The sequence below is a fragment of the Ornithorhynchus anatinus genome, chromosome 10, assembly GCF_004115215.2.
Source record: "Ornithorhynchus anatinus isolate Pmale09 chromosome 10, mOrnAna1.pri.v4, whole genome shotgun sequence".
NCBI lineage: Eukaryota > Metazoa > Chordata > Mammalia > Monotremata > Ornithorhynchidae > Ornithorhynchus > Ornithorhynchus anatinus.
The window spans coordinates 52,612,621-52,640,477 of record NC_041737.1 but is presented as its reverse complement, the minus strand read 5'-3'; the positions used below and the strand labels follow the sequence as shown (position 1 = coordinate 52,640,477).

Sequence of the window (27,857 nt, the reverse complement as noted above, 5' to 3'; positions counted from 1 at the left end):
CATCACGCCGCCGACGTCGTCGCCGCTTGGCGCATCGAGACCAGAGAAGGAAGAGAAGGAGCCAGGTGAGGCGGGAAGGGGGGGGGGGACCGAGGGGGGGGGCCGAACGGGCGAGAGTTCGCCGCCATTTTGTACGGTAGTCGGGGGGCGTGCGGCGCGCGGACACACACATCCCCCCCCCCCGAGGGGCCAGTGGTGGGGTCCCCGCCGTCGCCGTGGGGCGTGAGGCAGAGCCCCGTGTCAAACGGACGCCGCCTTCGAGGCACGTCAACAAGCGAGGCGGGCGGAGGCCCGGTCGCCAGCGCGCATGCGCCGTCCTCCCCCTCCCCGCCCCCCCCGGCGCCGGGGTCTCGCGCCGCCCTCTGTGTCAACGCGGGGCTCGCGCCCCCATTGAAGGGCGGGGGGGGGAGGGGGCTGGTTGCCCCGGCAACGGGCGTCGGGGCCCCATCGGGGTGGGGGAGGCTCCGAATGACCTCCCATCCTCCGCTCCTTGCGCAGGCGCAAAGGAGGGGGCGACTGAAAGGAATGAAAAAGTAAAGAGGAAGGAGGCGCCACCTCCACCCACCCCCCATGACTCGTTTCGTCCCCTTTGACTTCCCCCTTACTGTCACTCAAACCCTCCCAAATCCGCCCCACGGCCTCGTCATCCCCCTGCCCCGACTTCAGCGCCCAGAACAGTGCTTGGCACATAGTAGGCGCTTATCAAATACCAATACTATGTACTCAGGGCTCCCCTCACCCTTACTCCACGCGCGAGCCCCCTCAGCTCCCTCCAAACCCCAGCCAGCCCACGGGTCGGACTGAACCTCTTCTTGTCATCTTTTTCCCAGAGGCTCCACGGAAATAGCCTGGCTCCAAGGGGTGACCCCTCCGAGACCCTGAGCGGCCAGATGGCGGCCAACGTGGGAGACCAGCGGAGCGCCGAGTGGTAAGGATCGGGGGCCGAGGGGACGTTGGGTTTCAGTGTACGCCCCTCCCCAGGCTCTTAGTACAGCTCTCTGTACACAGGGAGGGCTCTGTAACTACCACCGACCGGTTGGTAAGCGGGGAGCGGAGGACAGGATTGGTGGAGCGACCGGCTAAGTCGCTCCCGTCCCTTGCACTGCAGGGCCCCACAGTATAATCTGGGGACGGGGCCGGCCCGGGAGAACGGCATGGAGGCCCCGATGCACGAGAACCCCGAGTGGGAGAAAGCGCGGCAGGCCCTGGCCAGCATCAGCAAAGCCAATGCTGCTACCAGTTCCAGCAAAAGTTCCAGTAACGGCCCCAGCGCCGGCGCTCAGGTGAGGGGCCGGCCCGCCGCAAAGGCCACGGGGCTGGGTCGGGACACCAGGGAGCTCGGCCCGGGTTTGGGCTGCTGTGGGTTCTTGCTAGGGCATAAAATCCCGGGTCTTCCCTCCCTCTTAAGTGGGCGAGCCCCACGTGGGGCCAGGACCTGTGCCTTCCTAGGGCTCAGCCCAGTGCTTGGCTCATAGCAGGCCAGAAGCAGCCTTCTGGTGATGTCATAGCTGCTTAGAGGATGGCTGGAAGCAAGAAGGGGGAAGCCAGGGTCAGGACGTGATGAAGGGCCAAAGGGACCAACTTTTCATCCTGAGTGCAGGGATGAAGGTGGGGTGGCGCTGAGATTCTAGAGCCTGGGAGGGGGCAGCCTTCAAAGAGCTAGTAGGCCGCCATTTTTGGTCTCTTCAGTCCCGATTAGAAGCTACCCGGTTTTGTCCACGCCCTGGAGTGAGCACCAATGGGACTGTGGCTCCCCCAGCTCGGGGGGATTTTCATTATCTAGAGGGAACCTCATCCCCTCACACCCTCACCTCTCCCTATGCCGAAACCTCACCCGGCTCCCAGGGCCTTGGTAATCCCGCTTGAGGAACTGGGGGGTAGCCCAACTTGCTTTCCAGGATTTGGGAGGAGGCGGGACGAGGGGTTCTCCATCCGTACATTCACCGTCCCCCTCCCCCCGGTTCTCCCCTAGTACACAGCTCAGCAGGCGGATGCCACGGCCCTCCAGCAGCAGCAGTATTATCAGTGGTACCAGCAGTATAACTATGCCTATCCGTACAACTATTACTACCCCATGGTGAGGATCGGGTGGTCGGTGCAGGGGCCCTGGGACATGGGGGATGGGTCGGGGGCGGGTGGGGAGGCTTCAGACATATGCAGCTCCATTTCTTTCTCGGGTGACTCCCTCTGGACACATTTTGGCGTCTGTCCCTCCCCCCGTTAGAGCGTAAGCCCCCTGTGGGCAGGGAACGCGTCCCCTGCTCGTCGGGTACTTCCCCTGCCCCTGCTGAGCCCCGGCTCTCTGCAGAACATGTACCAGGGCTACAGTTCACCGGGGCAGTACAGCATGGCCGGCTCCTACGCCTCCACCACCCCTCAGCAGCCAGCTACACCCGGGCAGCACCAGGGCAGCCTCAGTCAGGTAACCGCCGAACTGCCCCTCCTGTCCCTGTCCCGCCTGGGGCTGTACCCCGAGGGAGAGGCTGGGCTGGGGTGGAAGGGAAAAGGAGCCTGTCTCCCCAGCATAAACTCATCTGGTCCTCCTTCTCATCTCTTCTTGGGCGTTTCTCGGGTCTGGGCCATCCTTTCCACTTCTCTCCTGGTCCCTTTCCTATTTTGTTTCTCATGCCTCCTACTGAGGTCATCTGTCTCTTCTTTGACCCCCTGCAGCCTCCACTACCCAGCATGGACGATGGCCTTGCCTACCCGGCCCCCCCGCAACCCCTTCCGGCGGCGCAACCCCCCCAGCCGCCACCACCTCCACACCCCGGCCACTCCCTGGGCAGCGGGAGCCAGCCGGGGGCCTCCTCCGGTGCCCAGCAGCACAGCCAGTCGGGTCCAGCCGGCTCCACCTACGGGCCCCACGTCTATTCCGAGCCCGCCAAGCCAAAGAAGGGTCAGCAGCTGTGGAACCGGATGAAACGTGAGTTGCCTCCCGGCCCGGCCCCCAGTTTCACAGTCCTGAACTATCCCCTGCCCACCAGGCCCTCTGGTTCTACCTCACCCAGTGTTTCTGCCCACATCCCCCCCGAGCCCCAAAGGGATGACAGCTATTTCCCTCGCCCAAAACATCCGTTTCTTCCTGGGCCAGTGGGTGGAGGGAGCATGGGCAGGCCCCTGAGACCCAAAGATGTGACGGAAATAGGTAATAGTAATAATTATGGAACTCATTAGGTGCTTACTACATGCCAAGCACTGTTTTAGGTGCTGGGGTAGATACAAGTTAATCAGGTCAGACACAGTCCCCATCCCACTTGGGGCTCACACTCTTAATGCCTATTTTACACATAAGGTAACTAAGGCGTAGAGAAGTGAGGTGACTCGGTCAGGGTCACACAGTAGACATGTGGCGGAGCTGGGATTAAAACTCAGGTCCTTCTGACTCCCAGACCTGTGCTCTAGCCATTAAACCACACTGCTTCTGGTCCAAATGGGGATCCAGATGAGTGACCCTGGGCTTTCTAGCTCACAGACTTTCCCTCATTGCTGTCTTGGGTTCTGCCTCCACAAAGTGCATTTGTGACCAGTTCATTCCTTCATTCCTTCATTCATTCAGTTGTATTTATTGAGTGTTTACGGTGTGCAGAGCACTGTACTAAGTACTTGGGAGGGGACAGTTCTGCGCTTTGCCTCCTAATCTGGGTTTCCTCGGCCCATTCCTCTCTTGAGAGGGGTAGGGGGGAGGATTTCTCGGGCTAAACCGTGGGTTATTCTCTTCTTCTAGAAGCCCCCGGGGCAGGAGGCCTCAAGTTCAACATCCAGAAGCGGCCATTTGTGGTGACCAATCAGAATTTCGGCTCCAGCAGCGAAGGGCAGCCGCACGGCAACTTTGGGACTCAGCCCAGTTCTGAAAAGGCCCAGAATCACAGGTGGGACGCATGGTGGTTTTTTGGATGCGCTCAGTCCTCTCCTTCCACCTACCCATCCTTCCGCTCCTCCTCCTCCAGCTCCTCTGTCCCCCGTCCCTCCCTGCCGCCGGCCCCCGTCCTGTCTGCCCTGGTCCTCCGCCGCGGTCCCCGTGACCGGCAGGGTCAAACGCCCGTTTTCCTCGCTCCCCGTGCCCGCGGCAGCCTGCCCCCAACGCGGGGCTCGACCTCGGGAAAGCCGGAGGACTGGCCGCAGGACATGAAGGAGTACGTCCAACGCTGCTTCACCGCCTGCGAGTCGGAGGAGGACAAGGACCGCACGGAGAAGCTGCTCAAAGAGGTGCTGCAGGCTCGGCTCCAGGACGGGACCGCCTACACCATCGACTGGAGTCGGGAGCCGCTGCCCGGGTACGGCGGGAGGGGTCGGGGCAGGGGACCCCCCCGGGGGTGACGACAGGCCGAGGGGAGGAGGCTGGGAGCCCGTTCCTCAGTTGTCCTCCCTCAGCCGATGCACTGGGTAGCAGCGAGCGGCGGATGGGAGGGGGTGGTGGGAAGAGAGCGCCGGGTCCGAGCATCTGTCGGCTGGCCCGGGTGCGGAGGGGAGACGACGGGGGACGACCCCGGTGACCCCGGCTTCCACCCTCTCCCCTGCGCAGGCTGGGTCGGGAGCCCGTGGCCGAGAGCCCCAAGAAGAAGCCGCCGCCACCACCGCCACGCTGGGAGGGCTCTCCCGCCCTGCACCCGTCCCGGGGTGGAGCAGGAGGGACCACGGGGAGGGGTGGGGGCGGGGGCGGGGCAGCCCAGTCCCAACGGGGGACTGGGAGCGGGGGGAGGGGCCGGGGCAGCAGCTTCCCCACCAAGTTTGGCAACCGCAATGTGTTCATGAAGGAGAACAGCTCGTCGTCCAGCAGCGACTCCCGCTCCCGCTCGTCCTCGCGCTCCCCCTCCCGCCACTTCCGCCGCAGGTAGAGGGGTGGGCGGGGGGCAGGGGACAGGGTTTTCCCGATCCTGACTTGGGCCGGGCTGACCTCCTCCCGCTTCTTCCCGCAGTGACTCGCACTCGGACTCCGACAGCTCATACTCGGGCAGCGAGTGTCCCCCGGGGGGGCGTAGGAACATCCCCAAAGGCCGGGGCGGCCGCGGGGCGCACATGGACCGGGGCCGGGGCCGCATGCAGAGGGGCAAGAGGTGAGGGTGGCCTGGTTCCGGTGGGAGGGGGCCCCTTAGGGGAGCGGGAGAACAGGGATCCCTGGGTTCCCCTGGAGAACGGGCTGGAAGCCTGCGTTCTCTTAGATTTTCTGTGCCTCAGTTCCCTTATCTGTAAAATGGGGGTTGAGACGGTGAGCCCCAGGTGGGACAGACACTATGTCCAACTCAATTTGCTTGTATCCATCCCAGCATTTAGTACAGTGCCTGGCACATCGTAAGCACTTAACAGATACTATTGTTTTGGGTTTTTTTCCTCACTTCTTTCCCCACCTGGTCCTCCTCCTTGCCCTTCCTTCCCTCCACCGCCCCCGGCCCTGTCTCCCCAGGCACGAGCTGGGCTCGGCCAAGCGAAACCGGAAAAAGCCGGCCGCCATGGACTACGAGGACCCCGAGCGGGAGCTGAAGAAGCAGAAGCGGGCGGCGCGGTTCCAGCCCGGCCACGGCCACGGCCACGGCCACACGAAGCGGCTGCGGCTGGAGCCCCTGGTGCTGCACATGAGCAGCCTGGAGCCGGGGCCCGCCGACCCCGACTGGAACGAGCTGAAGATCGTGGGCACCTGCCCTGACATCACCAAGCACTACCTCCGCCTCACCTGTGCCCCAGACCCTTCCACCGTGCGCCCTGTGGCAGTGAGTGTGGGCCCTGGGGGACCAAGCCTAGGGTGGGGGCTGGGAGGACGCTTGTCGTCGTCATCCCCGCAGGGCTACTCCTTCTTTTGGGGAACAGGCCAAGGAACTGGCGGGAGCCCAGAGGGCCGGTGGGGGGACACTCTGGGGCGAAAAAAGAAATCTCCGGTTCTCTGTCTCCTTGTCATCCCTGTCCTCAGTAAGATTTACTGAGTGCCTACTGATGGGGGCATGCTGTAGTTGGTCTCGGAGCCGCCCTAGCCCGGGTCTTCAAAGCGCTTCCAAGCCGTGGGGGAGACAGGCAAACCCCAAACTGTTTATGAGTCCTGGGGCCTCCTGGCTGGTGGTAGCCAGGGAATGGAAAGACACGGATGAGTACCTAAATCCGTGATGAAACACTCACCTCCGAGCTGGAGCATGGAGCCACCATGGAAGCTGATAGCCTCCCCGCCTCGCCCCCATCCCCTCCAGGTACTGAAGAAATCCTTGGTCATGGTGAAGGGTCACTGGAAGGAGAAGCAAGATTACGCATTTGCCTGTGAGCAGATGAAGAGCATTCGCCAGGACCTGACTGTGAGTTTGGGGCCCCTGAGGGGTGGCGGGGGGCCCGGGGCCAGGGCCGAGATGGCTGGGGTGGAAATAGGAGGGGTTGGAGGCTGGCGGGGAGGAAATAAGTATGAAGCTGTGGGAGGGTCGCAATGGGCGCTGGAGAAGGACAGTGAGCAGCCACTCTCCACCCAACCAGGTTCAGGGTGTCCGGACGGAATTTACCGTAGAGGTGTACGAGACGCACGCCCGCATCGCCCTCGAGAAGGTGAGAGGGCCCCCGTCCCCGGGGGAGAAGCGAGTGGGATCGTGAGCTCCCCCGTCCCCAACCTGACATCTCTTTTCCGCTCCCTCCTCCCCCCGGCCCTTGCAGGGAGACCACGAGGAGTTTAACCAGTGCCAGACCCAGCTCAAATCCCTGTATGCAGAGAGCTTGCCCGGCAACGTGGGCGAGTTCACAGCCTATAGGATCCTCTACTACATCTTCACCAAAAACTCAGGAGGTGGGAGTGGGCAGAGCCGGGCAGGAGGGAGGGGAGGGCAGAAGGGGGAGGGGCGTGGCCATCCCCAGGGAGAGGAGGAAGGGGGGCCGGCCGGAGCCTCGTCCCCCCTTCACCGGTCCTCCCCCTCTCTCAGACATCACCACAGAGCTGGCCTACCTGACGAAGGAGCTGAAGACTGACCCCTGTGTGGCCCACGCCCTGGCGCTCAGAGCAGCCTGGGCCCTGGGCAACTTCCACCGCTTCTTCCGTCTGTACCGCACGGCCCCCCGCATGTCTGGCTACCTGGTGGACAAGTTTGCCGAGAGGGAGAGGAAAGCAGCCCTCAAGGCCATGATCAAAACGTATGTGCGGACTGCCCAGGCCCCCATCCCCTCCCGCCCTCGCTCTACCCTCCCGCCGCGCCTCTCCGCCCCTCTCGGCCACCCCGGCATCTTGGCACCTTTCCGTCCCATCTCTTGTTTTGTCGCTTTCCCTACTGTCGTCTTTTCTGTCATCCTCTCTCTCCTTCCAGTTTCCCTCCTCCCAACTAGTCAGGGCATTAACTCATCTCTGTGCTCATGGGGACCAGAGAGAGGCCTTAGAATTATCATCTGAGGATAGGAGATGAAAGGTTTTTGTTTTTTTAAATGATATTTAAGTGCTTACTATATGTCAAGCACTGTACTTAGTGCTGGGTTAGAGACAAGGTAATCAGCTGGGGCACGATCCCTGTCTCTCATGGGAACTCCCATTGTAAAGTATTAGATCCCCATTTTGCAGATGAGGAAACTAAGGCACAGAGAAGTTGTGACTTGGCCCACGTCACCCGACAGGCAAGTGGCCGAGCTGGGATTAGAACTCGGGTTCTCTGAGTCCCGCCTCAGCGAGCGGTGGTGGTGTCAGGGCGGGCTCCCTCTCTGTTGGTGTGGGTTCAGCGCCGACTATGCGCCAAGCACTATGGTAGATGCAAGATAATCCGGTCGGAGATGGGGCGGGCAACTGCAAGCCCCTCGTCCCTGGGGGTGGGGACAGTGAGGATGAGGGAGAGCTAAGGATGAGACTGGGCTAGTGAGGAGGAGGAGGGAGTCCCCCAGAGGACTAAGGCACAGCGCCAAGGAAGGAGACCGGTCCTTGGCAGGGGGGCAGCCGAGGTTGGGGCTGAGGGGGAAGCGGTGAGAAGGCGGCTCGTTGGCCGGAGTAGGGTGGGGGTGGGGCCTGCTGGGGAGTCAGTCAGTCATATTTATTGAGCACTTACTGTGTACAGAGCGCTGTACTAAGCTCTTGGGAGAATTAAGTTTGGAGCAAAAAAGGTGGATTCTAGAGATATTTTGAAGGTAGAATGGACAGGATTTAGTGACAGACTGAATGTGCTGGTTGTGAGAGAAGTGAGTCAGGAATCATGCCAAGGTTTAAAGGACTTGTGAGACAGGGAGGATGAAGGTGTTGTAGGGAAGTCTCAGGGAGGACAGGTTCTGGGTGGGAAGATGAAGAGTCCTGCTTTGGAGCGATTAAGTTTGAGTTGTCAGTGGGACATCCAGGTAGAGATGTCCTGAAGGCAGGAGGAAATACGAGGCTGCGGAAATGGAGAGGGAGGTCAGGGCTGGAGAGGTAGATTTGGGAATCATCCGCGCATAGATGGTAATTGAAGCTGTGAGAGTGCATGCATTCTCTCAAGGGAGTGGGTGTAGGTGGAGAATAGAAAGGGGAACCAGAACTGAGCCCTGAGAGACTCCCACTGTTAGGGGATGGGAAGTGAGGGAGGAGCTGGTGAAAGAGACTGAGAAGGAGCGGCCAGTGGAGGAGGAGGAGGACCACCAGTGATCTGTGAAGCCAAAGGTAGATTGCATTTCCTGAGAAGGAAGGCAGCTGACAGGTTGGGGAGGATTGGGGTGCAGTCCAGAGGCCATTGGATTGGGTTAGAAGGAGGTTGCCGGTGACGTTTAGAGAGGGTAGTCGGGGGAGAACAGTATTCCCCATCTTATAGATTGGGAAACAGGCCCAGAGAAGCTAAGTGAGCCGGCCAGTGGCAGAGCTGGGATTAGAAACCAGGTCTCCTGACCCCCAGTCTTGTGCCCTTTCCACCAGATTGTGGTTCAGTGCAATAGCAAAAGAAGACAACACACTGTCCCTGCCCTCGTAGTTTACGGTTTTTTATAAATGCCAGCTGCCCCTTGCCTTTTGGCATTTATTTACACCCATCTTCCAAACCGAGGTATTTATTGAGCGTTTACGGTGTGCGGACATTAATATTAACCACCCAGGAGAGTACAGTACAACAGAGTTGGCAGGAACGTCCCCCGCCCATAAGGAACTTGCAGTCTAGTGGGGGAGACAGACATAAATGTGAATAAATCCTTTCTCTCCCTCTTCTTTCCTCACCACCTCTCAGCTCATTCTCTTGCCTTGTCCCTTCTCTCTCCTCCTCCTCCTCCCCCCCCATTTCTTTTTTATTCCTTTTTGTTTCCCTCTCCATCTTCCACTCATACCACCTCCCCATCCTGTCCACCCACCCGTCTCTCCCTCCTCATCCCCTTCCCCAGCTCCCTCCTCTCCTCCTTTGCTTTCTTGCCTCTGCCCCTCTGCTGCTTCCTCCCACCTTTCTCCTCCTCCTTCCCTCTGTCAGTAGGCGAGCCCAGTTGACTACATTCCGTGGTTTCAAACTCCTTTGCCTCTCAGTCCCTTAACTCGTACTGTCTTAGTCTCTTTCCTTCCTCTGGATTTCTCTTGCTCCCACCTTTCTTTGGATTCCTCTCCTTCTCCCCACCGCGCCATCACCTGTCCGGGATCCCTCAGGTTTTCCTCTCTCTCTCTGGGGAGAGAGACTGACTGGCTCTCACCCGCTTCTCCTCCCTTTTCTTTTGGAGTTCTTTTGGATCCCGTCTTCCTTCCTTCCTCTCCACCTTCTTTCTCTCCCTTTTCTCTCTCTCCCTTCTCCCTCTCTCCCTACTCTGTCTTTTTTCCGGGGCCACCCCCTTACTCCGTCAGTACCAAACAGCAGCCAGTGGGCCGGTGCCAGCTGGAGAGCCGCCCCTTAGGTACTGAGCCCTCCACCCTGTTTCCCTTCCCTCCCCAAACCTTCCCCCCCACCCCATGCAACGTGCAGGTAAGTAGGAGCTTCTGGGGGAGCCAGGGGTGGGGTGACAGGCACATAACTGAGAGGTTGGGCCCCCAGGTTCCAGAGGGAAGAGTCGGGGAGTTTGGAAAACAAGCTAAGAGTGGGGGCAAGGGGGTTGAGAAGGCGGGGACGGGGGTGGGCCTCAGACAGACCCCTTCGGGTGGGCGGGGGGACGGGGGCTGGAGATGGGGCGGACGGGGCCGCGGGAGGTGGGAGAGGGGCGGGAGGGGTCTGATCTCCCCACGGTGGTGTGTGCGCACACCCCGTCCGGTGGGACCGTCCCACTTCCGTGTGTTCCAGCCTCCATCCCCCTTCTCTTGTCTCCTTAGCTTCCGGCCGGCGCTGCCGGTGTCGTACGTGCGGGGGGCGCTAGCATTGGACAGTGAGGAGGCCTGCCAGGCGTTCCTGGCTCCCCTGGGCCTGGCCTACACGGGGCCCGACGCCGGCCACATCGACTGCCGCCTCAGCCTGGCGCTGCTACCCAACTTCTAGACCTCTGACACCCCCAATAAAATCCAGTTTTTCTTCCTTCCCCCACTCCCCTCTTCCCCACAGCATAGCTCCTCCGCCCAGAGCCGGCGCAGAAGACGGGGAGAAACGGGGGCAGGGGGAGAAGGCCCCCGTGGGGATGGGGACAAGGGGAGGCGGGGGGGAGGGCCGCCTCTGTGAGGGCGGCTTCTGGTGACGAGGAAGACGAAGGGCAGCGGGGGGGTGGGTGCTATAGTCTTCTTCCCTCCAGAGGCACCAACACCACCCCCCCCCCAGCCACAGTGCAGCTTACACTGGTTTAACTGGTTTCCTGGAGCAGTGGACTCAGTTGTACATTTATTTTTTTCTCCTTGGGGAGAGTAAGATGTTTGTGTTTCCAGAGATTTCCCTCCCCCATTACCCCCCCCCCCCCCAATGTGTACAGAAGCACCTCAGCCCCCTTTGGGGGTTTTGTACAGAATTTTTTCTATGTTTTTATTTTCCCAATGGGCTTGAAAAGGGGCAGGAAGGGCCTGCTGGGGCTGAGTGGGGGGGTTGGGGGTCTGGGGGAGGGGAGAATCGATCACTTCCATCCCCCACCTGACACTAACGCTCTCTCAGTGTTTTCTCTCTCTCTCGAGTTTTCCGACCCAGGCGCCTGGCACTGACCCCCTCACCCCCCATGCCGAGGGGGTGAGGGAGAGGAGGAAAAGATGGGGGGCAACCAGCATGGGGGAGACCGGTGAACTCCCCTTCAGAGCCCCCCGACCGAGCTCCCTCCAGAGACTGTTACAGCTGCTCGGGGTTGCCTTGAGTATACGTGTTTTTTTTAGGGTGGGGGGGGAACGCTGCATAAGATGAGAGACTTTAATACCCCCCTCGCCACCCCCCCCACCCCACCCCCGGAGATGAGAGCAATGACATCAGAGGAGCCGGGGCCAACGAGGGAGCCTGCCTGCCGTCTGCCGCGTCCCCGAGACCACAGACCACGCCTTAAGTTGCCTCCTCTGTGTTTTTACCCCTCTCCCCCACTCCTACCCTCCACCCCCCTCCAGTGTCTGTTTTGATTTCTCCCTCTCCTCCTCTCCTCCTCCCCGCCCCCCTCCCTCCCTGGTTCTGCACAGGTAAAAGTGGTAACATCCTCCCCTCCCTGTTTCCTTCTTCCCAGTTCACCGGTTCACATCGTGTTTTCCCCTTTTTCGTTTAATTTTTTGGTTCTTTTCTTTCCCTTCTCAACCTTTTTTTTCCTTTGAGCTCCTTCCCTCCCCCCCACCCTCCCCCCTCCCCACTGTAATTCAATAATGTAAAATGGTATAAACAGCTGGACTGTCAGGCCGCCTTTCCTTTCCAGATGGTTTCTTCCCTCCACTACCTTCCTGGGCCCTGAAATGGTTTGGAAAAGAAATAAAAAAAGAGAGAGAGAGACTCATAAACATTCTGTGGATCCGATGCCCTAACCTATCTTTCTTGGCTTGTACCATGGGGTTTGGCTCTCGTGGGGGCTGGAGGTGGCCCCTGTTCTCTCCCTCTCCGTAGCGGTAGAGACCTGAAGGTTTTGGGGGGGGGGGGGGGTTGGCCAGGGTCGTCCACTCCGGTCCCAAGGCTGCAGCCTTGCTACTGAGGTCTTGAAAGTTGAACTTGGACTGTTCCAAGGCACTGGACGAGCAGGCCGGGAGGGATGCGACTGATCCCAGGTCCCCTGACCCGGGAGGGGAAGGGGTTACAGGTCAGAGGGAGGCTGAGGTAGTGGGGGGTCGTGGCAGTCGGTGTTACGGTGGATGGGTAGAGGTCAGATGGTGACTCTGTCTCTGAGTGAAGAGGGGCAGGGGTTATGTCGAATAAGTAAAGGGGGATGTTGTGGTAGGATGGGGGGAAGCCCCCAGCAGTGCGGGCCTGGTATGGTAGACCCCTCCAACCCCCAGTGCCTACCCTCATTCTGAGGGTTCCTGAGACACATTGGGAAAGCTTTTTAAAGATTTCGATTTTAATGGAAAGTGCAAGTCGCACCCAGCCCGCGGTGGCTGAGCTCCGGAGTGGTGATTGTGCAAATGTTGAGAGCTGCACCCCGAAGGAGCAGGGGGTGTCGACAGGTCCTCGTCATCGCAGAGACACTTGGGCCACGGTTTCATAGCCCCCCTCTTCCCCTCGGGGTCCCCCGACCCGGCATAGCTGGAGGTGCCGCACTTCCTGGTGGCCCAGCTCCCGGCCCCCGGGCTCCGGGGCGGGCAGGCTGCCACCGGACCCCCGGGGCAACTTGGCCAGGGTGAGATGGGGGGCGGCCGGGGCTTGGACCACCCGCAGACCCCTCGACTCCAGCCCGTGGGCTAGTGCCTGGGCTAGGTCCCCTAGGTCCGGGGAGGGGGTGGCATAGAGGACCCCGGAACCAAAGCGAGCCAGGCCGCCTAAACGGAGGCGTTGGGGGTATCGGACGCCTGGGTCCCTCGCCAGCTGCTTGAGGGCCGCCGTGGCCTCTGCCACCTCTCTGGGGCCGGCCAGGCGCAGGAGGCAGAGCGTGAGGTGGAGGCCGGCCGGGGGCACCAGGCCGGCCGCCACATCCGGGTCCTGCCCCACGAGGTGGTCCTGGACCTCAGCCACCGAGGCCCGCAGCCTGGGGTCTGTCACGGGCAAGGCCACAAAGTGCGTGGGGCGGGGTGGGCGGGCGGAGCGGGGCAGCTCGACGGCTCTCTCCTCCTCCCCGGGCCAGCTCCCTGGTCCCAATCTGAGGTGGTTTTCTGCAGCCTGCTGGGCCAGCCCCCAGTCCAGCTCTGGCTCCGGCCTCCTCCCTCCCGCCGCAGCAGCCGGGGAGCGCCGAGGCTCCGACCCTTGGGCCTGTCCCGGCCCCGGCCCCGGGGGTAGGACCTCCAGCGAGGCCCCCCTCTCTCCATCAGCCCCGCAGCCTCCACGCTTCCTGGCGGCCTCCTCTCGCTCCTGCGTGGCCTCCTGCTCTAGCTCCAGCTTCAGATCCTGCTCCAGCTCCAGCTTCTGCTCCAGATCCTGCTCCAGCTTCAAATCGTGCTCCAGCTCCTGTTTCAAATCCTGCTCCCGCTCCAGCTTCTGCTTCAGATCCTGCTCCAGCTCCTGCTTCAGCTCCAGCTTCAGATCCTGCTCCAGCTCCTGCTCCTGCTGCAGATCCTGCTCCCCGTCCGGCTCCCGGTGCCGGTCCCGGATGGTTCGCCCCGCGCCGGCCGAGCCGAAGACGTGGTCGATGCGGGCGTGGCGGTCCCAGACGAGCGCGCCGCGATGTCGGAAGTAGCGGATGCGGTGTTGGGGTACGGCCAGCACCCCCGGGCCCAGCGCCCCCAGCTCCTCGTCCCAGCAGAAGGCGTCGAACGGTTCCTCCACCACCCCCAGGAAGCGGTCCAGGTAGCCCACCGAGAAGTCGGCCGGGTCCAGGAGCGGGTCCCAGCGGATCCGGTGGATCACGGCCGCCGCCGTCTTCATGGGAGGCTTCTTGGAGCCCGGCTCCGGCTCCGGGGCCGGGGGGCGGTCGGGGGTCCCGGGGGCTCCGGGATGGGGCTGCCGGCAGCGGGCCCCGAAGCGGCAGCGGCCCTCGAGGAAGAAGCGGCAGGGGGCCGGGACCGCCACCGGGACCGGGGCGGGATCCTCCATGGCCGCTGCCGGGGGGCCGGGAGGTGTAGGAGGAGAAGGCCCCGGGACCCGCAGGCGCCGCCTATTTGGTCAGTGACTTCTGGACTTCCCCGTGATCCGGCCTGTTCCGGTCCTGGGTTCCGGTTCTCCGCCCCCCGCTCCGCCCCCCGCTCCGCCCCGCGGCCCCTCCCCGTGGCCCTGCTGCTCCCCCGGGCCTCCGGCCCTTCCCGGCTCCGCCAACCTCGGGAGGGACCCGGGCTGGACCCCGGGCGGGGGCGGATTCATTCATTCATTCAATAGTATTTATTGAGCGCTTACTATGTGCAGAGCACTGTACTAAGCGCTTGGAATGAACAAGGTCGGCAACAGATAGAGACAGTCCCTGCCCTTTGGCGGGCTTACAGTCTAATCGGGGGAGACAGACGGACAAGAACAATGGCAATAAATAGAGTCAAGGGGAAGAACATCTCGTAAAAACAATGGCAACTAAATAGAATCAAGGCGATGTACATTTCATTCACGAAATAATCAGGATCTACCCTCCTGAGCCAGCGGGGCAGGCCGCGGGACCGGACAAGGGTCACACCGGGCAGGTTGGGCCTCGTTCACAGGGCGGGAGGGGATTCGGGCCGCCGGGGTCCCGAGCCAAGAGGCCTGGCCGCTCTCTGGCCCCAGGGAAAGTCACTTCTCTGGGCCTCAGTTCCCTCCTCTGTAAAAGGGGGATGGAGACTGTGACAGGGTGGGACAGGGTGTGTGTCCAACCCACCGTAGCCACCCCAGTGTTTAGTACAGTCCCTGGCACATAGTTGGCACTTAACGAATACCATAATAATAATTATTGTTAAGAGAGGCAGAGAACAAGAAAGAAGCAGAATGGTCTAGTGGATAGAACCCGGGCCTAGGAGTCAGAAGGAGCAGGGTTCTAATTCTGACTTCACCACTTGCTTGCTATGTGACCCTGGACAAGTCAGTTCACTTCTCAGTGCCTCTGTTACCTCATCTGTAAAATGGGGATAAAGACCGTGAGCCCCACGTGGGACCTAGGCTGTATCAAATCCACCAATGACTCTCACCCTCTTCAAAGCCCTATTGAAGGCCCATCTCCTCCAAGAGGACTTCCCAGACTAAAACCCAATTTTGCTCATCACCCACTTCCTCCTGCGTCACCCTGACTTACTCCCTTTGCTCACCCCCCCCGCCCCCCAGGCTCACAGAACTTATGTACATATCTGTAATTTTATTTATCTGTAATTATTGTGTCAGCCTTCTCTCTGATCTCCCTTCCTCCTGTCTCTCCCCACTCCAGTCTATTCTTCATTCCTCTGCCCGGCTCATCTTCCTGCAGAAATGCTCTGGGCATGTCACTCCCTTTCTTAAAAACTTCCAGTGGTTGCCTACCAACCTCTGCACGAAACAAAAACTTCTTACTCTAGGCTTCAAGGCTCTCCATCAGCTTGCCCCCTCCCTTCTCCCTTTCTACTGCCCACCTCGTAGGCTCCGCTCCTCTGCCGCCCACCTCCTCACCATCCCCTGTTCTCACCTGTCCCGCCATCAACCCCTGGCCCACGTCCTCCCGCTGTCCTGGAATGCCCTCCCTCCTCACCTCCGCCAAACTCTCTTCCCCTCTTCAAAGCCCTACTGAGAGCTCACCTCCTCCAAAAGGCCTTCCCAGACTGAGCTTCCCCTTTTCCCCCTGCTCCCTCTCTGCCCCCCCTTTCACCTCCCCTCAGCACCCCTTTCCCTCTGCTCCTCCCCCTCTCCCTTCCCCTCCCCTCAGCACTGTGCTTGTCCGCTCATTTGTATATATTTTTATTACCCTATTTATTTTGTTAATGAGATGTACATCCCCTTGATTCTATTTATTGCTATTGTTTTTGTCTGTCTGTCTCCCCCAGTTAGACTGTAAGCCCGTCAATGGGCAGGGATTGTCTCTATCTGTTGCCGAATTGTCCATTCCAAGCGTTTAGTACAGTGCTCTGCACATAATAAGCGCTCAATAAATACTTTTGAATGAATGATGTCTCTCTGCCCCCCTCTAGACGGTGAGCTCGTGGTGGGCAGGGAATGTCACTGTTTATTGTGGTGGTGTACTTTCCCAAGCGCTTAATCCAACGCCCTGCACAGACTAAGCGCTTAATAAATAGGATTGAATGAACGAATGAAATCCAACCGGATTTGCGGGGATCTACCCCAGACCTTTAACAAATACGACCAAAACAAGGAGAGAGGAGGAGGGGGGGTGCGGGACATCGGGGTCCCTAAGAGCGCGGAAGGCCTCTTGGTTCTCTGCTGCGCCGCAGGGCCTCCGGGACGGGCACAGGGAGTCGCGACTGAAATAAAACTTTGATATTTATTTATATATAAAGATTTGAAGAGACGCGCGGAGGGGGGGAGGGCGCTATACAGGGGACATCCGTATAAAAAAGAAAAACCACTGGCGAGGGCATGGGGAGAGAAGAGGAGAGGCCGGAGCTCAGTAGGAGCTGAGGTGGAGGGTGGGGAGGGGGGAGGGAGGCGGCCGTCGCCCCCATAGGGGGGAGGGTCTCTCGCCCTGGGGAGGGGGGGGGCTACAGGCCGATGACGTCATCCAGTTCCTCCTCGGAGCCGAAGCCCAGCCGGGGTCCCCTCCGCAGCCCCCCGCCCTCGGGGGCCCCCGGCCCGGCCCGGTCCCGCTCCCCCCGCTCCATGACTCCCAGCACCTCGTCCAGGATGGAGGGCCCCAAGTCCAGCTGGAAGGACAGGAAGGGCTCGGCGGGGTCCCCCGGGGGCGGCCCGGGGTCGGGGTCGGGGTCGGGGTCGGGCCCGGGGTGGGCGGGGGCGGGGCTGCGGGGCGGCGGGAGCCCCGGGCGGGGCGGGGGCGGTGGGGGCTGAGGGGGCTGCGGGGGTCCCCGGCCGTTGGAGGGGGCGGGCGAGGGGGGCCCCCCGTGGCGGCTGAGGAAGGAGGTGTCCCCGAAAGCGTCGCCGCCGCGGCCCACGTGCATGGTGTGGCGAAAGTCCCCCAGCGGGGCCGAGATGGCCCCCCGCTCGATCCGCTTCTTGGGCAGCGCCGGGCCCAGCTGCTTCAGGACCGGCATGGTCTACGGGGCGGGGACCAACTTCAGGGGGGCGTCCGGAGGACCCCCCCCACCCACACACACTCCGCTTCCCCTTCCCATCCCATCCTTTCCCATCCCATCCCCTTGTCTTGTTTTGTTCTGTTTTGCTTTGCTGCCCGTCACCCCCTTTTAGACGGTGAGCCCGTTATTGGGCAGGGGTGGTCTCTAACTGTGGCCGAATTGTCCATTCCAAGCGCTTACTACAGCGCTCTGCCCACCGTAAGCGCTCAGTAGATACGATGGACTGAAGGCATCCCCTTCCTCGCCCTCCCGCTTCCCGCTCCCGACGGCAGGAAATTCGTTTCCTGCTCAGGGCGGAGGGGTGGGGGGAGGCCTGGGTCGGGGGTCCGGCGGGAGACCGGGGACTCCGAGAGCCCGAAATGATGGGGGAGGGGGAGGGGGCGGGGATTTGCAAGGGTCCCAGGCGTCCTAACCCCTCCCCCGGCAGCTGGGCCCCCTTCCTTCCCACGTGTCCCTCGGACCCCCCCCCCCCCGCTTCCTCGCCCCTCCCTGGCGGAAATCACCGGCGGGTCTGGATCAGGTCTGACCGGTTCTCTCTGTCCGGGGGGCGGGGCGGAGGGAGGAAGGTTGGGGACCTCGGGGGTCCCGGCTCCCCCACTCCCGCCCCCAGCTCCCGGGGCGCGGCAGGACCATCCCGGGGGGCGGCAGCCTCCTCCTCCTCCTCCTGCGGGCCCAGCAGCTCCACGTGGCTGGGCCTGGGGACGCCTGGGTCCCCTCGGGCTCTGAGCCGTCGGTCCCCGGGAGGAGACCACCCCCCTCCCGGCCCCCCAACCCCCAAGGCGGATGCCCCCCGCCCTCCCCGACGCCCCCACTCACTCTGCGGCCTTCTGCGGGGCTCCGGGTCCGGGGGCAAGGGTCGGGGGGCTGGGAGGGCGGAATGGGAACCCCGACGGTGGCCGCTCGGCCGGGGGAGGGGGAGGAAAAGGGGGAGGGGGCGTTCCTCCTCCGCCCCGGCCCCCTCCCTCCCTCCTCCTTCCTTCCTTCCTTCCTTCCTTCCCTGCCTCTCTCCTCCCCCCGGATCCGTTTCCTCCTGCTCCTGCTCTCTCCGGACGCTTCCTCCTTTCTCCCCTTTTTCCCCCCCTTCCCACACCTGGCAGAGAGCAAAGCCCCTCGGGGCTGCGGACCCGGGCCCGGGCCCCAGCCTCCCCTCCCGGGAGCCCGAAGCCCCGGCCCCGTCGCCTCCTAGCCTCCCTCCGCCTCTTCCCAACTTCCAACCCCTTTCCCCCCGGGGGCCTTCTGCTCCGTCAGGATTTGGCTTCCACCCCCTGACCCCTTCCCCACCAGCCCCGCTTCCCTCAAACCCAGCCCCTTCCCCGTGCTGTCCCAGGGACCCAGACGTCCTGCCTCCCAGCCCCGAGCTCCCTTTCCAGGTCCCAGGCGTCCTCTTTCCAAGCCCGGTCCTCCTTCCCCGCCTTCGCCCCCCTTGGGACCCAGGCGTCTGCCCACCCCTCCAGGGCCGGACCCACTTTACCTGGTCCAAGAAGCGGGGGAGGGGTCACCCCTTGTTAGGGGCGCATGGTGGGAGGGGGGATAGAGCCGGATTCGGAGCCGCCGCCCAGTCTGGCCCAGTGCGGGACTGGGAGGGTTAAGGCGCCGGCCCCTCCCCTCCCTTATCCCCCAAAAACTTTGGCTCTGGGATTTAAAGGGCCAGACAGCCCGGGCCCGGGGGGGCGAGGAACCCTCGAACCCCCATCTGCCCCATAGAGTCCCGGCAAGGGGGATGGGGGTGGGGAGGGGGACGGGGCACCGGGGCTGGGGCAGTTGTGGGGGATCAAAGAAAGGGAAATGTCATCTCCCACCCCTCCCCCCCACCCCCCGCTCTCCCCTCCCCCGTCCCCGGCCTGGAATTTCCTGAAACTAGGGAAGTTTGGCTTTTTTTTTTTTCTGGAATAGTAATTTCTTCCAGATTGAGCTGATCCCGGGAAGGATGTGAGAAAGACCGAGAGAAAGGGAGAGAGGGGGGCGGGGGAGGGGAGGGGCACGGGGGCAGAATTAGGGAAAGGGAAAGGAGGCAGAGATAAAGACGGGACAGAGAGTCTGAGGAGATAGAGACAGAGCTAGAGAGGGAGCAGCGGGCGAGAAAAGTATTGACAGTGAGGCAGAGTCAGAAGCAGCCAGAGTTAGGGAAAGAGACAGAGATACAGAGAAGCCGGGAGACACTGAAAGAGAACCCAAGAGATAAAAACAGAAATCATTGGGTAAAAAAGAGTGTCTAAAGTGAGAAAGAGAAGTTTAGGGAGGTGGAGGGGAAGGGAACAGATTATGGCCCATCTCCAATTACCGTATCTACCCCAGTGTTTAGTTCGGGGCTTGGCACATGATGAACGCTTAACAAATACCATCACGATTATTAGGGGACAGGGAATCGATCGCATTTACCTAGCGCTTGCTGTGGGCAGAGGACTGTACTAAGCGCTAGGGAGAATACGCACCAAAAGAGTTGGTAGACATTCCCTGTCCACAAGGAGCTTCCAATCTAGAGGGAAATGTCTTGGACGTCCTGAACGCTGGATCTTGGGGGTCAGGGGACCTGAGGGAGCCTGGGAGAGGGAATGACAGACATCGTAAGGCTGGGTCCTCACTGTGCCCCAGTCAATCAATCAATCGATAGTATTTATTAAGTGCTTACCATGTGTAGAGCACTGTACTAAGACTTAATAATAGTCGTGGTATTTTATTCATTGGTTCAATCGTATTGATTGAGTCCTTACTATGTGCAAAGCCAAGTATTAGTTAAACTCTTACTACGTGCCACACACTGTTCTAAGCGCTGGGGTTTAAGCGCAAATCAGCTTGAACACAGTCCGTATCTCACATGGGGTTCACGTTCTTATTCCCCATGTTACAGATGAGGGAACTGAGGCCCAGAGAAGTGAAGTGACTTGCCCAAGGTCACACCTCAGATAAGTGGCAGAGCCAGGATCTGATTATCTTGTAGCCACCTCAGCCAGCCCTCAGTTCAGTGTTTCAGTTCAGAGTAAGCTGTCATCATCAACAATGGTATTTATCGAGCGCTTCTGTGCGCAGAGCACTGTACTAAGCTCTAGGGAGAGTACAATATGACAGAGTCGACGTCACATTCCCTGCTCATAACGAGCTTTCTGTCTAGAGAGGGAAAGCAGACATTAATATCAATAAATAATGTATAAAAATAGGTACGTGAGTGTTGTGCAGTTGAGGGTGGGGCGAATAGCAAATGCTCAAAGGTCACAGGTCCAAGTGCAAAGACAAGGCAGAAGGGAGGGCGAGCTGGGGAAAAAAAGGGATTAATCAGGGAAAGGCTCCTGGAGGAGACGTGACCTTAGCAAGGATTTGAAGTCGGGGAGAGTTGGTGGTCTGGCACATGTGGAAGGGGAGGGGGTTCCAGGCTTGGGGGAGGACGTAGGAAAGGGGTCGGCATCGGGATAGGCGAGATCGGTACACAGTAAGTGAGCTGGCGTTGGAGTGAAGTGTATGGGTTGGGCTAGAGTATTCATACATTCATTCAATCGTATTTATTGAGCACTTACTATGTGCAGAGCACAGTACTAAGGGCTTGGAATGTACAATTCGGCAACAGATAGACAATCCCTGCCCAACAACGGGCTCACAGTCTAAACGGGGGTAGGAGAACTGCTGTAGAGAAGCAGCATGGGCTAGTGGAGAGAGCTTGGGCCTGGGAGACAGACGGTCATGGGTTCAAATCCAGACTCTGCCACTTGTCTACTGGGTGATCTTGGGCAAGTCACTTCACTTCTCTGGGCCTCAGTTATCTCATCTGTAAAATGGGGATTGAGACTGTGAGCCCCGTGTGGGACAGGGACTGTGTCTAACCTGGTTTGCCCTTACCCACCCCAGTGCTTAGTACAGTGCCCAGCCCTGCTGAACAAATACCACTATTATTATTATTATTATAATAAATTATAATTATTATTAAAACAGTGAGATGAGGTAGGAAGAGGGAGGAGGATGATTGAATACTTTAGTGTAGACGTGGATGGGCAACCTTTCGAGGATCTTGAGGAGGGGGGGAGGAAGGGACTGAACTCTTTGTAGAAAAATGATCCATGCAGCAAAATGAAGTACAGACTGGAGTCGGGGAAAGGCAGGGGGCAGGGAGGTCAGCAAGGAGGCAGATGGAATGGTCAGGCTGGAAAGCCCTTAACAAATACCACAATTATTCTAATTCTTGGAGGGAGGGCTGGACTTCACCCTCTTGGTATTCTGCAGTGGCTGGTCTAGGGCCCCTCGAAGCAATTCTTAACCCCCGCCCCCCCTGCGTTAAGAAAAAAAAAGTCTCACATTTCCCTCGAAAAAAAGCATTTAACTAGATGTGGGCCAGGCTGTGTCCCCAGATAACCATAATTTATTTATTTACATTAATGTCTTTAACGTCCCTCTCCCCCTCTACACTGTGAGCTTATTGTGTTCAGGGAACGTGTCTACCAACTCTGTTGTAGCATACTCTCCCAAGTGCTTAATAAAGCGCTCTGCACACAGTAAGTACTCAATAATTACGATTGATTGAGTCAGTGATTTTTCTAATAGGCAACCTCACTGCATCTGGAAGCAAGACTTGCTGCTTGCAAGGACCATCTGTTTGGGATCAATTAATCAATTAATGTTACCTATTGAGCACTTACTAGGTGCAGAGCACTAGACTAAGTGCTTGGTCATTTCTGAGCTGTGCTGTGGTGGTGACAGGATGACATCCCAGAGTTCCAGTTAAAGGGAAGTAGCATGGACCTGGGAGTCAGAAGGTCATGGGTTTTAATCCTGACTCTGCCACTTGTTTGCTGTAAGAACTTGGGCAAGTCACTTCACTTCTCAGTGCCTCAGTTACTTCATCTATAAATTAGAGATCAAGACTGTGAGCCCCATGTGGGTCAGGGACTGTGTCCAACCCAATTTGCCCATTTGCTTGTATCCATCCCAGTGCTTAGTACAGTGCCTGGCACATAGTAAGTGCTTAACAAATACCATTATTATTATTATTATTATTCCAGGAGCGGTGTCCAGGGCTTTCTCGGGCCGGAGAACTTGACTCCGTTAAAGTTCAGAATTCCAGCTCTGCCCAGGGCTTAGAACAGTACCTGGCACATAATAAGCACTTAACGAATGCCACAATTATTAATTATTATTGTGCCTGCTATGTGACCTTGCACAAATCACTCGACTTAAAGAAGCAGCATGGCTTAGTGGAAGGAGCACGGACTTGGGAGTCAGGGGTCATGGGTTCTAATCCCAGCTCTGCCACTTAGTTGTGTGACTTTGGGCAAGTCACTTCACTTCTCTGTGCCTCAGTTACCTCATCTGTAAAATGGGGAGTAAGACTGTGAGCCCCAGGTGGGACACCCCGATTACCTTGCATCTACCCCAGCACTTAGAACAGTGCTCTGCACATAGTAAGCGCTTAACAAATACCAACATTATTATTATTAGAGTGTAAGCCTGTGATTATTCATTCATTCATTCAATAGTATTTATTGAGCGCTTACTATGTGCAGAGCACTGTACTAAGCGCTTGGAATGTACAATTCGGCAACAGATAGAGACCATCCCTGCCCATTGACGGGCTCACAGTCTAATCGGGGGAGACAGACGGACAAAAACAAAACAACTTAATCACGATAAATAGAATCAAGGGGATGGACACCTCATTAGGGGAAGCAGCATGTCTCAGTGGAAAGAGCCTGGGCTTCGGAGTCAGAAGTGATGGGTTTGACTCCCGGTTCTGCCACTTGTCAGCTGTGTGACTGTGGGCAAGTCACTTGACTTCTCTGGGCCTCAGTTACCTCATCTGTAAAATGGGGATGAAGACTGTAAGCCTCCCGTGGGACAACTTGATTACCCTGTATCTCCCCCAGCGCTTAGAACAGTGCTCTGCACGTAGTAAGCGCTTAACAAATACCAACATTATTAACAAAATAAATAGGGTAATAAAAATATAGACAAATGAGCACAGAGGGGAAGGAAAAGGGGGAGGAGCAGAGGGAAAGGAGGCTTAGCTGAGGGGAGGTGAAGAGGGGGCAGAGAGGGAGCAGACGGAAAAGGGCTGTGAGCCCGTCATTGGGCAGGGATGGTATATTCCAAGCGCTTAGTAGAGTGCTCTGCACATAGTAGCCGCTCAATAAATATTATTGAATGAATTATTAGCAAGCGCTTAGCAGATGCCGTAAGGGGTGGGGCCTTTCGGACTCTCGTTAGGCCGCTGATGGACTATCAGAGAAATGCTGCCGGGAGCCACCAGGCGGCGACAGAGAGGCCAGGTGGGGTGCGGTCCTGGCGCTGGTGGCCACTAGAGGGAGCCACAGCTCCGCGCAGCCTGCTCGGGGCTCGGGGGAATTGGGGAGGGGGCTCCCTTCCTCTTCCCCTCCCTCTTTCCCTCCCTCTTTTCCCTCCCTCTTTCCCTCCCCTCCGATGCTCGTACATCTCCCCGAAAACGATTCCTCAATGCCCCCCCCCCCGGGCCCACCGCCCCATTAGTCACCCACCCTGTCTCAGCCCTCCCACATCTTTTCATTCTTTTCTCCCAAAATGGTTTTTGTTGAGCGCTTACTAGGTGCCAGACACTGCGTTCATTCACTCATTCGATCGTATTTATTGAGCGCTTACTGCGTGCGGGGCACTGTACTAAGCGCTTGGAAAGTACCGTTCAGCCACAGAGACAATGCCTAACAACGGGCTCACAGTCTGGAAGGGGGGGAGGCAGACATTAAAACAAGTCAACAGGTATCGATAGCATCCATATAAATAAATAAGATTATTCCAGTCAATAGTATTTACTGAGCGCTTACTATGTGCAGAGCACTGTACTAAGCGCTTGGAATTTACAATTCGGCAACAGGTAGACAATCCCTGCCCAATGAATTATATATACTATGTATATAGCATTAAAATAGAATATGTTAAATAGAATTATATAATATTAATACAATAAATAGAATAGCAAATATGTGCATATGGTTTTTATTATTATAAAAGTGCCGTCGAGTCGTTTCCGATTCATAGCGACTCCATGGATATACTTTCTCCAGAACGTCCCGTCCTCCGCCATAATCCGCAACCTCTCTAACGGTTCTTCCGTTATGGTTGTTATGGTCTCTATCCATCTAGCTGCTGGTCTGCCTCTTCCACGTTTTCCCTGGAACAATAGAACGATAAAACAGACACATTCCCTGCCCACTACGAGCTTACAGGTTAGAGAAAAGAGAGGGGAGGCAGGGGAGCTAGAAATTAGAAGCTGAGATGCTGTTCCCCCCGAGATTTCCCTCGGTGGGGACGGAGACCCAGGGTCCGGACGGGTGCGGGGACCCCGGTCCGGCCCGGCCCGGCCCGGTCGCCGACAGGTCGTGATTCTCTGATCCCAGAGAGTCCGGGCCCGAGGCTCAGGGTCGCGGCTTCCCCCGGGCCGGGAGTCCAGCCAGGCCTGGACCCTCGGACCCGCCGGGGTGCCGAGGGCCGAGAGAGGCTCCAACCTGATTAACCCCCATAATAATAATAATGTTGGTATTGGTTAAGCGCTTACAATGTGCCAAGCACTGTTCTAAGCGCTGGGATAGATACAAGGGCATCAGGTCATCCCACGTAGGGCTCACAGTCTTCATCCCCATTTTACAGACAAGGCAACTGAGGCACGGAGAAGTGAAGTGACTAGCCCAGGGTCACACAGCTGACAAGTGGCAGAGTCGAGATTAGAATAATAATAATAATAATGATATTTGTTGAGTGTCTACTATGTGCAAAGCACAAGGGGGGTGAGGGATATAAGGTGATCAGGTTGTCCCACATGGAGCTCACAGTCTTCATCCCCATTTTACAGATGAGGTAACTGAGGCACAGAGAAGAACCCATGACCTCTGACTCCCAACCCCATGCTCTTTCCACTAAGTCAGGCTGCTGCTTCCCTATCTACTCCAGTGCTCAAAACAGTGCCTGGCACTTAGTAAGCGCTTACCAAGTACCGTAATTAGAACAGGGGGTGGAGTGGGTTTTCGCGCCAGGTCCTGGGCTCCCCCTGCCCGTCCCCTTCGCTCGGCGGAGCCCCGCGAATCCCTCGCCATCCCATTCCCATCTCCATCCCCATCCCCATCCCCATCCCCGCTGTTCTCCCCACGCTGCACCCCGTCCTGGCCTGGCCGCGGGAAGGACAGGGCTCTGCCGCCCCCGGACAACAACCGGACCAGACCCACAACCCTCCGCCCAGCACCTCCCCGTCCGGTTCTTCCCCTCCCCGTCCAGTCCTTCCCCTCCTCCGTCCAATCCTCCCCCGCCCCGGCCCGTCCCGCCCCCCGTCCAGTCCTTCCCCGCCCCGTTGACCCGCTCCTCCCCCCAGCCGCGGCCCAAGGGGGCTTTTAGCCGGGGAGGGGGTCGTAGGGGGGCCTCCGTGCCCACCTGACCCGCTGCCCCTGCCGGGGACCATCCCCCGGGGACCCCGGCCAAGCGCAGTCGCTGTAACAGATCGTATCAAACGGCTGCTTTATGCAGAGCACTGTGCAGAAGGGGCGTGGCCTACAGGATAGAGCACGGGCCTGCAAGGCAGAAGGAGCTGGGTTCCAATCCCGACCCTCCCCCCCCCTCCTTTTTTTTTTGCGTTAAGCGCTTACTATGTGTCGGGCGCTAGTCTAAGCGTTGGAATCGACAGCAGGTAATCGGTTGGGACACAGTTCACGTCCCGCATGGGGTCGACAGTCTTCGTCCCCATTTTACCGTTGAGGTAACTGAGGCACGGAGAGGTGAAGTGAGCTGCCCGAGGTCACACAGCAGATGAGTGGTGGAGCGGGAATTAGAACGCAAGTCCCGATTCCCAGACCACGCGTCCGCTTGGGGAAACTTGGGACCCATCAGCTCCCCTCCTTTCCGGCTCATCCCCGGGACCCCTCCCTCCTTTTAGGGACCGGGCCGGGGCGTGTGGGCGGACAAGAGGGCGGATAGGAGGGCGGGTGGACCGGAGACACGGTGCACCTGCTCCGTCTGAGTAAACAAGTGGAACTCCGGCATTCCTTCCTTCCCTCTTATCCCCGCCCTCCCCGGGCATCCCGAGGGGCGTCCACCCCGCCCCGGGGGAGTCCTCCCCAGCGCCGCCGGCCCGGCCCCCAACCCAGTCCAGGGAACCTCGGGGGGTGGGGAGAGGTGTGGCTCCCTCTTTGCTTTGTTTTGTTGCCCACCTCCCCCCTTCTAGACTGCGAGCCCGTTGTTGGGCGGGGACTGTCTCTCTCTCAGTCTAATTGTACTTTCCAAGCGCTTTGTACAGTGATCTGCACCCAATCAGCGCTCAGTAAATACGTTTGAATGAATGAATGCTCTGCACCCCCTAAGCGCTCCATGAATACAGATGAACCTTGGGTCCCAGGAGGGGCTGAGGACGTCGGATATTGGGGAGGGGCCGCGTCCCAGGTCCGTCCCGTGCGGCTGCGGGGGTTGGGGAGTGGGAGGGGTGGGGAGTGCTCAGGAAGGGGGGTGGGGGGGTGCTCAGGAAAGGGGTTGGGGGAGACCAGCGGGGCCACCGAGGCCCGGGCCGCAGTGGGCGGAGAGGGAAGGAGGAAACTGGGGCGGAAGGAATGAGGCCGGGAGAGGACCAGGTTTCGGTCTCCACCTGCAGCCCGGGCCGCCCAAACAGGAGCCGGGGCGGGGCCGGAGCCGGTTCCGGGACGAGGTCAGGGTCCCGGGGGCCCCTCCGCCCCCTCCTCCCGCTCGGAGAGGGAAACCAAGGCCGCTGACACCGCCGGGGCAGCCCCGCTCTCCCCCGCCCGCCTCGGTGTCTCCTTCGAGGAAACGAGAAATATTTTCTGGGCCTTTCTCAGCACTCCGAGCCGGAGTAAGTTCACCCATTCATTCGTATTTATTGAGCGCTCACTGTGGGCAGAGCACTGTGCTGAGCGCTGGGGCCGCACAATTCAGCCTCAAATGGAGACAATCCCTGCCCACCACGGGCTCACCGTCTAGATGGGGGGAGACAGACAACAAAAGGAAACCAGTAGATCAATAGCATCAATAACATAATCAATAGTAAGTAAGTCTGTGTAAGGACATGGATCTGCATGTGGCTCCGAGTCTGAACGTGTGTGAGGTTGTGTGATTGTGTATGTGTGAAGATATATATATATATATGTATACATAATGGCATTTTGTTAAGCGCTTACTATGTGTCAAGCCCTGTTCTAAGCGCTGGGGTAGATACAAGCTCATCAGGTTGTCCCACGTGTCCCACAGTCTTCATCACCATTTTACAGATGAGGTAATTGAGGCACAGAGAAGTGAAGTGATTTGCCCGAAGTCACACAGCCGATAAATGGCGGAGTTGGAATTAGAACCCACAACCTCCGACGCCCAAGCCCTCGTCACCGAGCCTCGCTGCTTCTATATATGTTTTGGGGTGCGGGTGTGTGTGTCGGTGTGAAGGTGGGTTTATGTTTGTGTGTTGGGATGAGGAGGTGTGTGTTTTGAAGATGCGTACGTGTGTTTGTGTGTGTGTGTTGTTATTGGGGGGAGGGTGTGTGTTTCTGACCCCGCTGGGTTGTGACTCTTTGGTTGTAGGTCAGGATTCTGGGCGGGGACCAGTTTGGGTCACGTAATTACCTTGGCCTTGCTTGTCCCCACCACCTCCCTCCCAACTCGCTCTCCCTGTTTAGCCATTAACGCCTGGGACCCAGGCGTCCGGCCCCACTTCCCGGCTCACCGCTCTTAACAATAATAATAATGTTGGTATTTGTTAAGCGCTTCCTATGTGCAGAGCACTGTTCTAAGCGCTGGGGGAGATACCGGGTCATCAGGTCGTCCCACGTGAGGCTCACAAGTCTTCATCCCCATTTAACAGGTGAGGTCACTGAGGCACAGAGAAGTTAAGTAGCTTGCCTACCGT

At 58.9% G+C, this 27,857-nt stretch overlaps 3 protein-coding genes across 8 annotated transcripts; 1 reads left to right on the top strand and 2 right to left on the bottom strand.

Moving 5' to 3' along the window:
* LENG8 (leukocyte receptor cluster member 8) lies at positions 1-11,746 on the top strand. 4 transcript variants are annotated; one of them, XM_029073640.2, is made up of 16 exons: positions 1-65; positions 831-928; positions 1,109-1,283; positions 1,973-2,077; positions 2,309-2,422; positions 2,671-2,923; positions 3,725-3,869; positions 4,071-4,274; positions 4,523-4,831; positions 4,917-5,054; positions 5,402-5,705; positions 6,174-6,275; positions 6,448-6,516; positions 6,622-6,751; positions 6,885-7,092; positions 10,935-11,746. In XM_029073640.2, exons 2-16 carry the CDS (start codon positions 891-893, stop codon positions 11,008-11,010), a joined length of 2,370 nt encoding a protein of 789 aa, XP_028929473.1. In that variant the 5' UTR covers positions 1-65; positions 831-890; the 3' UTR covers positions 11,011-11,746. The 4 variants fall into 4 exon arrangements, with proteins under 4 accessions (XP_028929473.1, XP_028929472.1, XP_028929471.1 ...); XM_029073639.2 differs by having other exon boundaries at positions 10,175-11,746; XM_029073638.2 differs by lacking the exon at positions 10,935-11,746 and having other exon boundaries at positions 6,885-7,433.
* A 417-nt stretch (positions 11,747-12,163) lies between these two features.
* LENG9 (leukocyte receptor cluster member 9) lies at positions 12,164-14,017 on the bottom strand. The gene has a single exon (XM_029073641.1). It carries the CDS (start codon positions 13,920-13,922, stop codon positions 12,411-12,413), a length of 1,512 nt encoding a protein of 503 aa, XP_028929474.1. The 5' UTR covers positions 13,923-14,017; the 3' UTR covers positions 12,164-12,410.
* A 2,383-nt stretch (positions 14,018-16,400) lies between these two features.
* CDC42EP5 (CDC42 effector protein 5) lies at positions 16,401-18,721 on the bottom strand. Of its 3 annotated transcripts, XM_029073774.2 has the most exons (3): positions 18,489-18,720; positions 17,834-17,881; positions 16,401-16,978 (listed from the first exon to the last, which is right to left on the bottom strand). In XM_029073774.2, the coding sequence occupies exon 3, from the start codon at positions 16,973-16,975 to the stop codon at positions 16,469-16,471; it is 507 nt and encodes a 168-aa protein (XP_028929607.1). In that variant the 5' UTR covers positions 16,976-16,978; positions 17,834-17,881; positions 18,489-18,720; the 3' UTR covers positions 16,401-16,468. The 3 variants fall into 3 exon arrangements, with proteins under 3 accessions (XP_028929607.1, XP_028929609.1, XP_028929610.1); XM_029073776.2 differs by lacking the exon at positions 17,834-17,881 and having other exon boundaries at positions 18,489-18,721; XM_029073777.2 differs by lacking the exons at positions 17,834-17,881; positions 18,489-18,720 and adding an exon at positions 17,521-17,758.
* Positions 18,722-27,857: the final 9,136 nt, after the last annotated feature.

Coding starts and splice junctions, on each gene's coding strand:
- LENG8 (XM_029073638.2), top strand. CDS start 891: ATGGCGGCCAACGTGGGAGACCAGCGGAGCGCCGAGTG. Junction 2,423..2,670: donor ACCAGGGCAGCCTCAGTCAG/GTAACCGCCGAA, acceptor GACCCCCTGCAG/CCTCCACTACCCAGCATGGA. Junction 2,924..3,724: donor GCTGTGGAACCGGATGAAAC/GTGAGTTGCCTC, acceptor CTCTTCTTCTAG/AAGCCCCCGGGGCAGGAGGC.
- LENG9 (XM_029073641.1), bottom strand. CDS start 13,922: ATGGAGGATCCCGCCCCGGTCCCGGTGGCGGTCCCGGCCCCCTGCCGC.
- CDC42EP5 (XM_029073776.2), bottom strand. CDS start 16,975: ATGCCGGTCCTGAAGCAGCTGGGCCCGGCGCTGCCCAAGAAGCGGATC.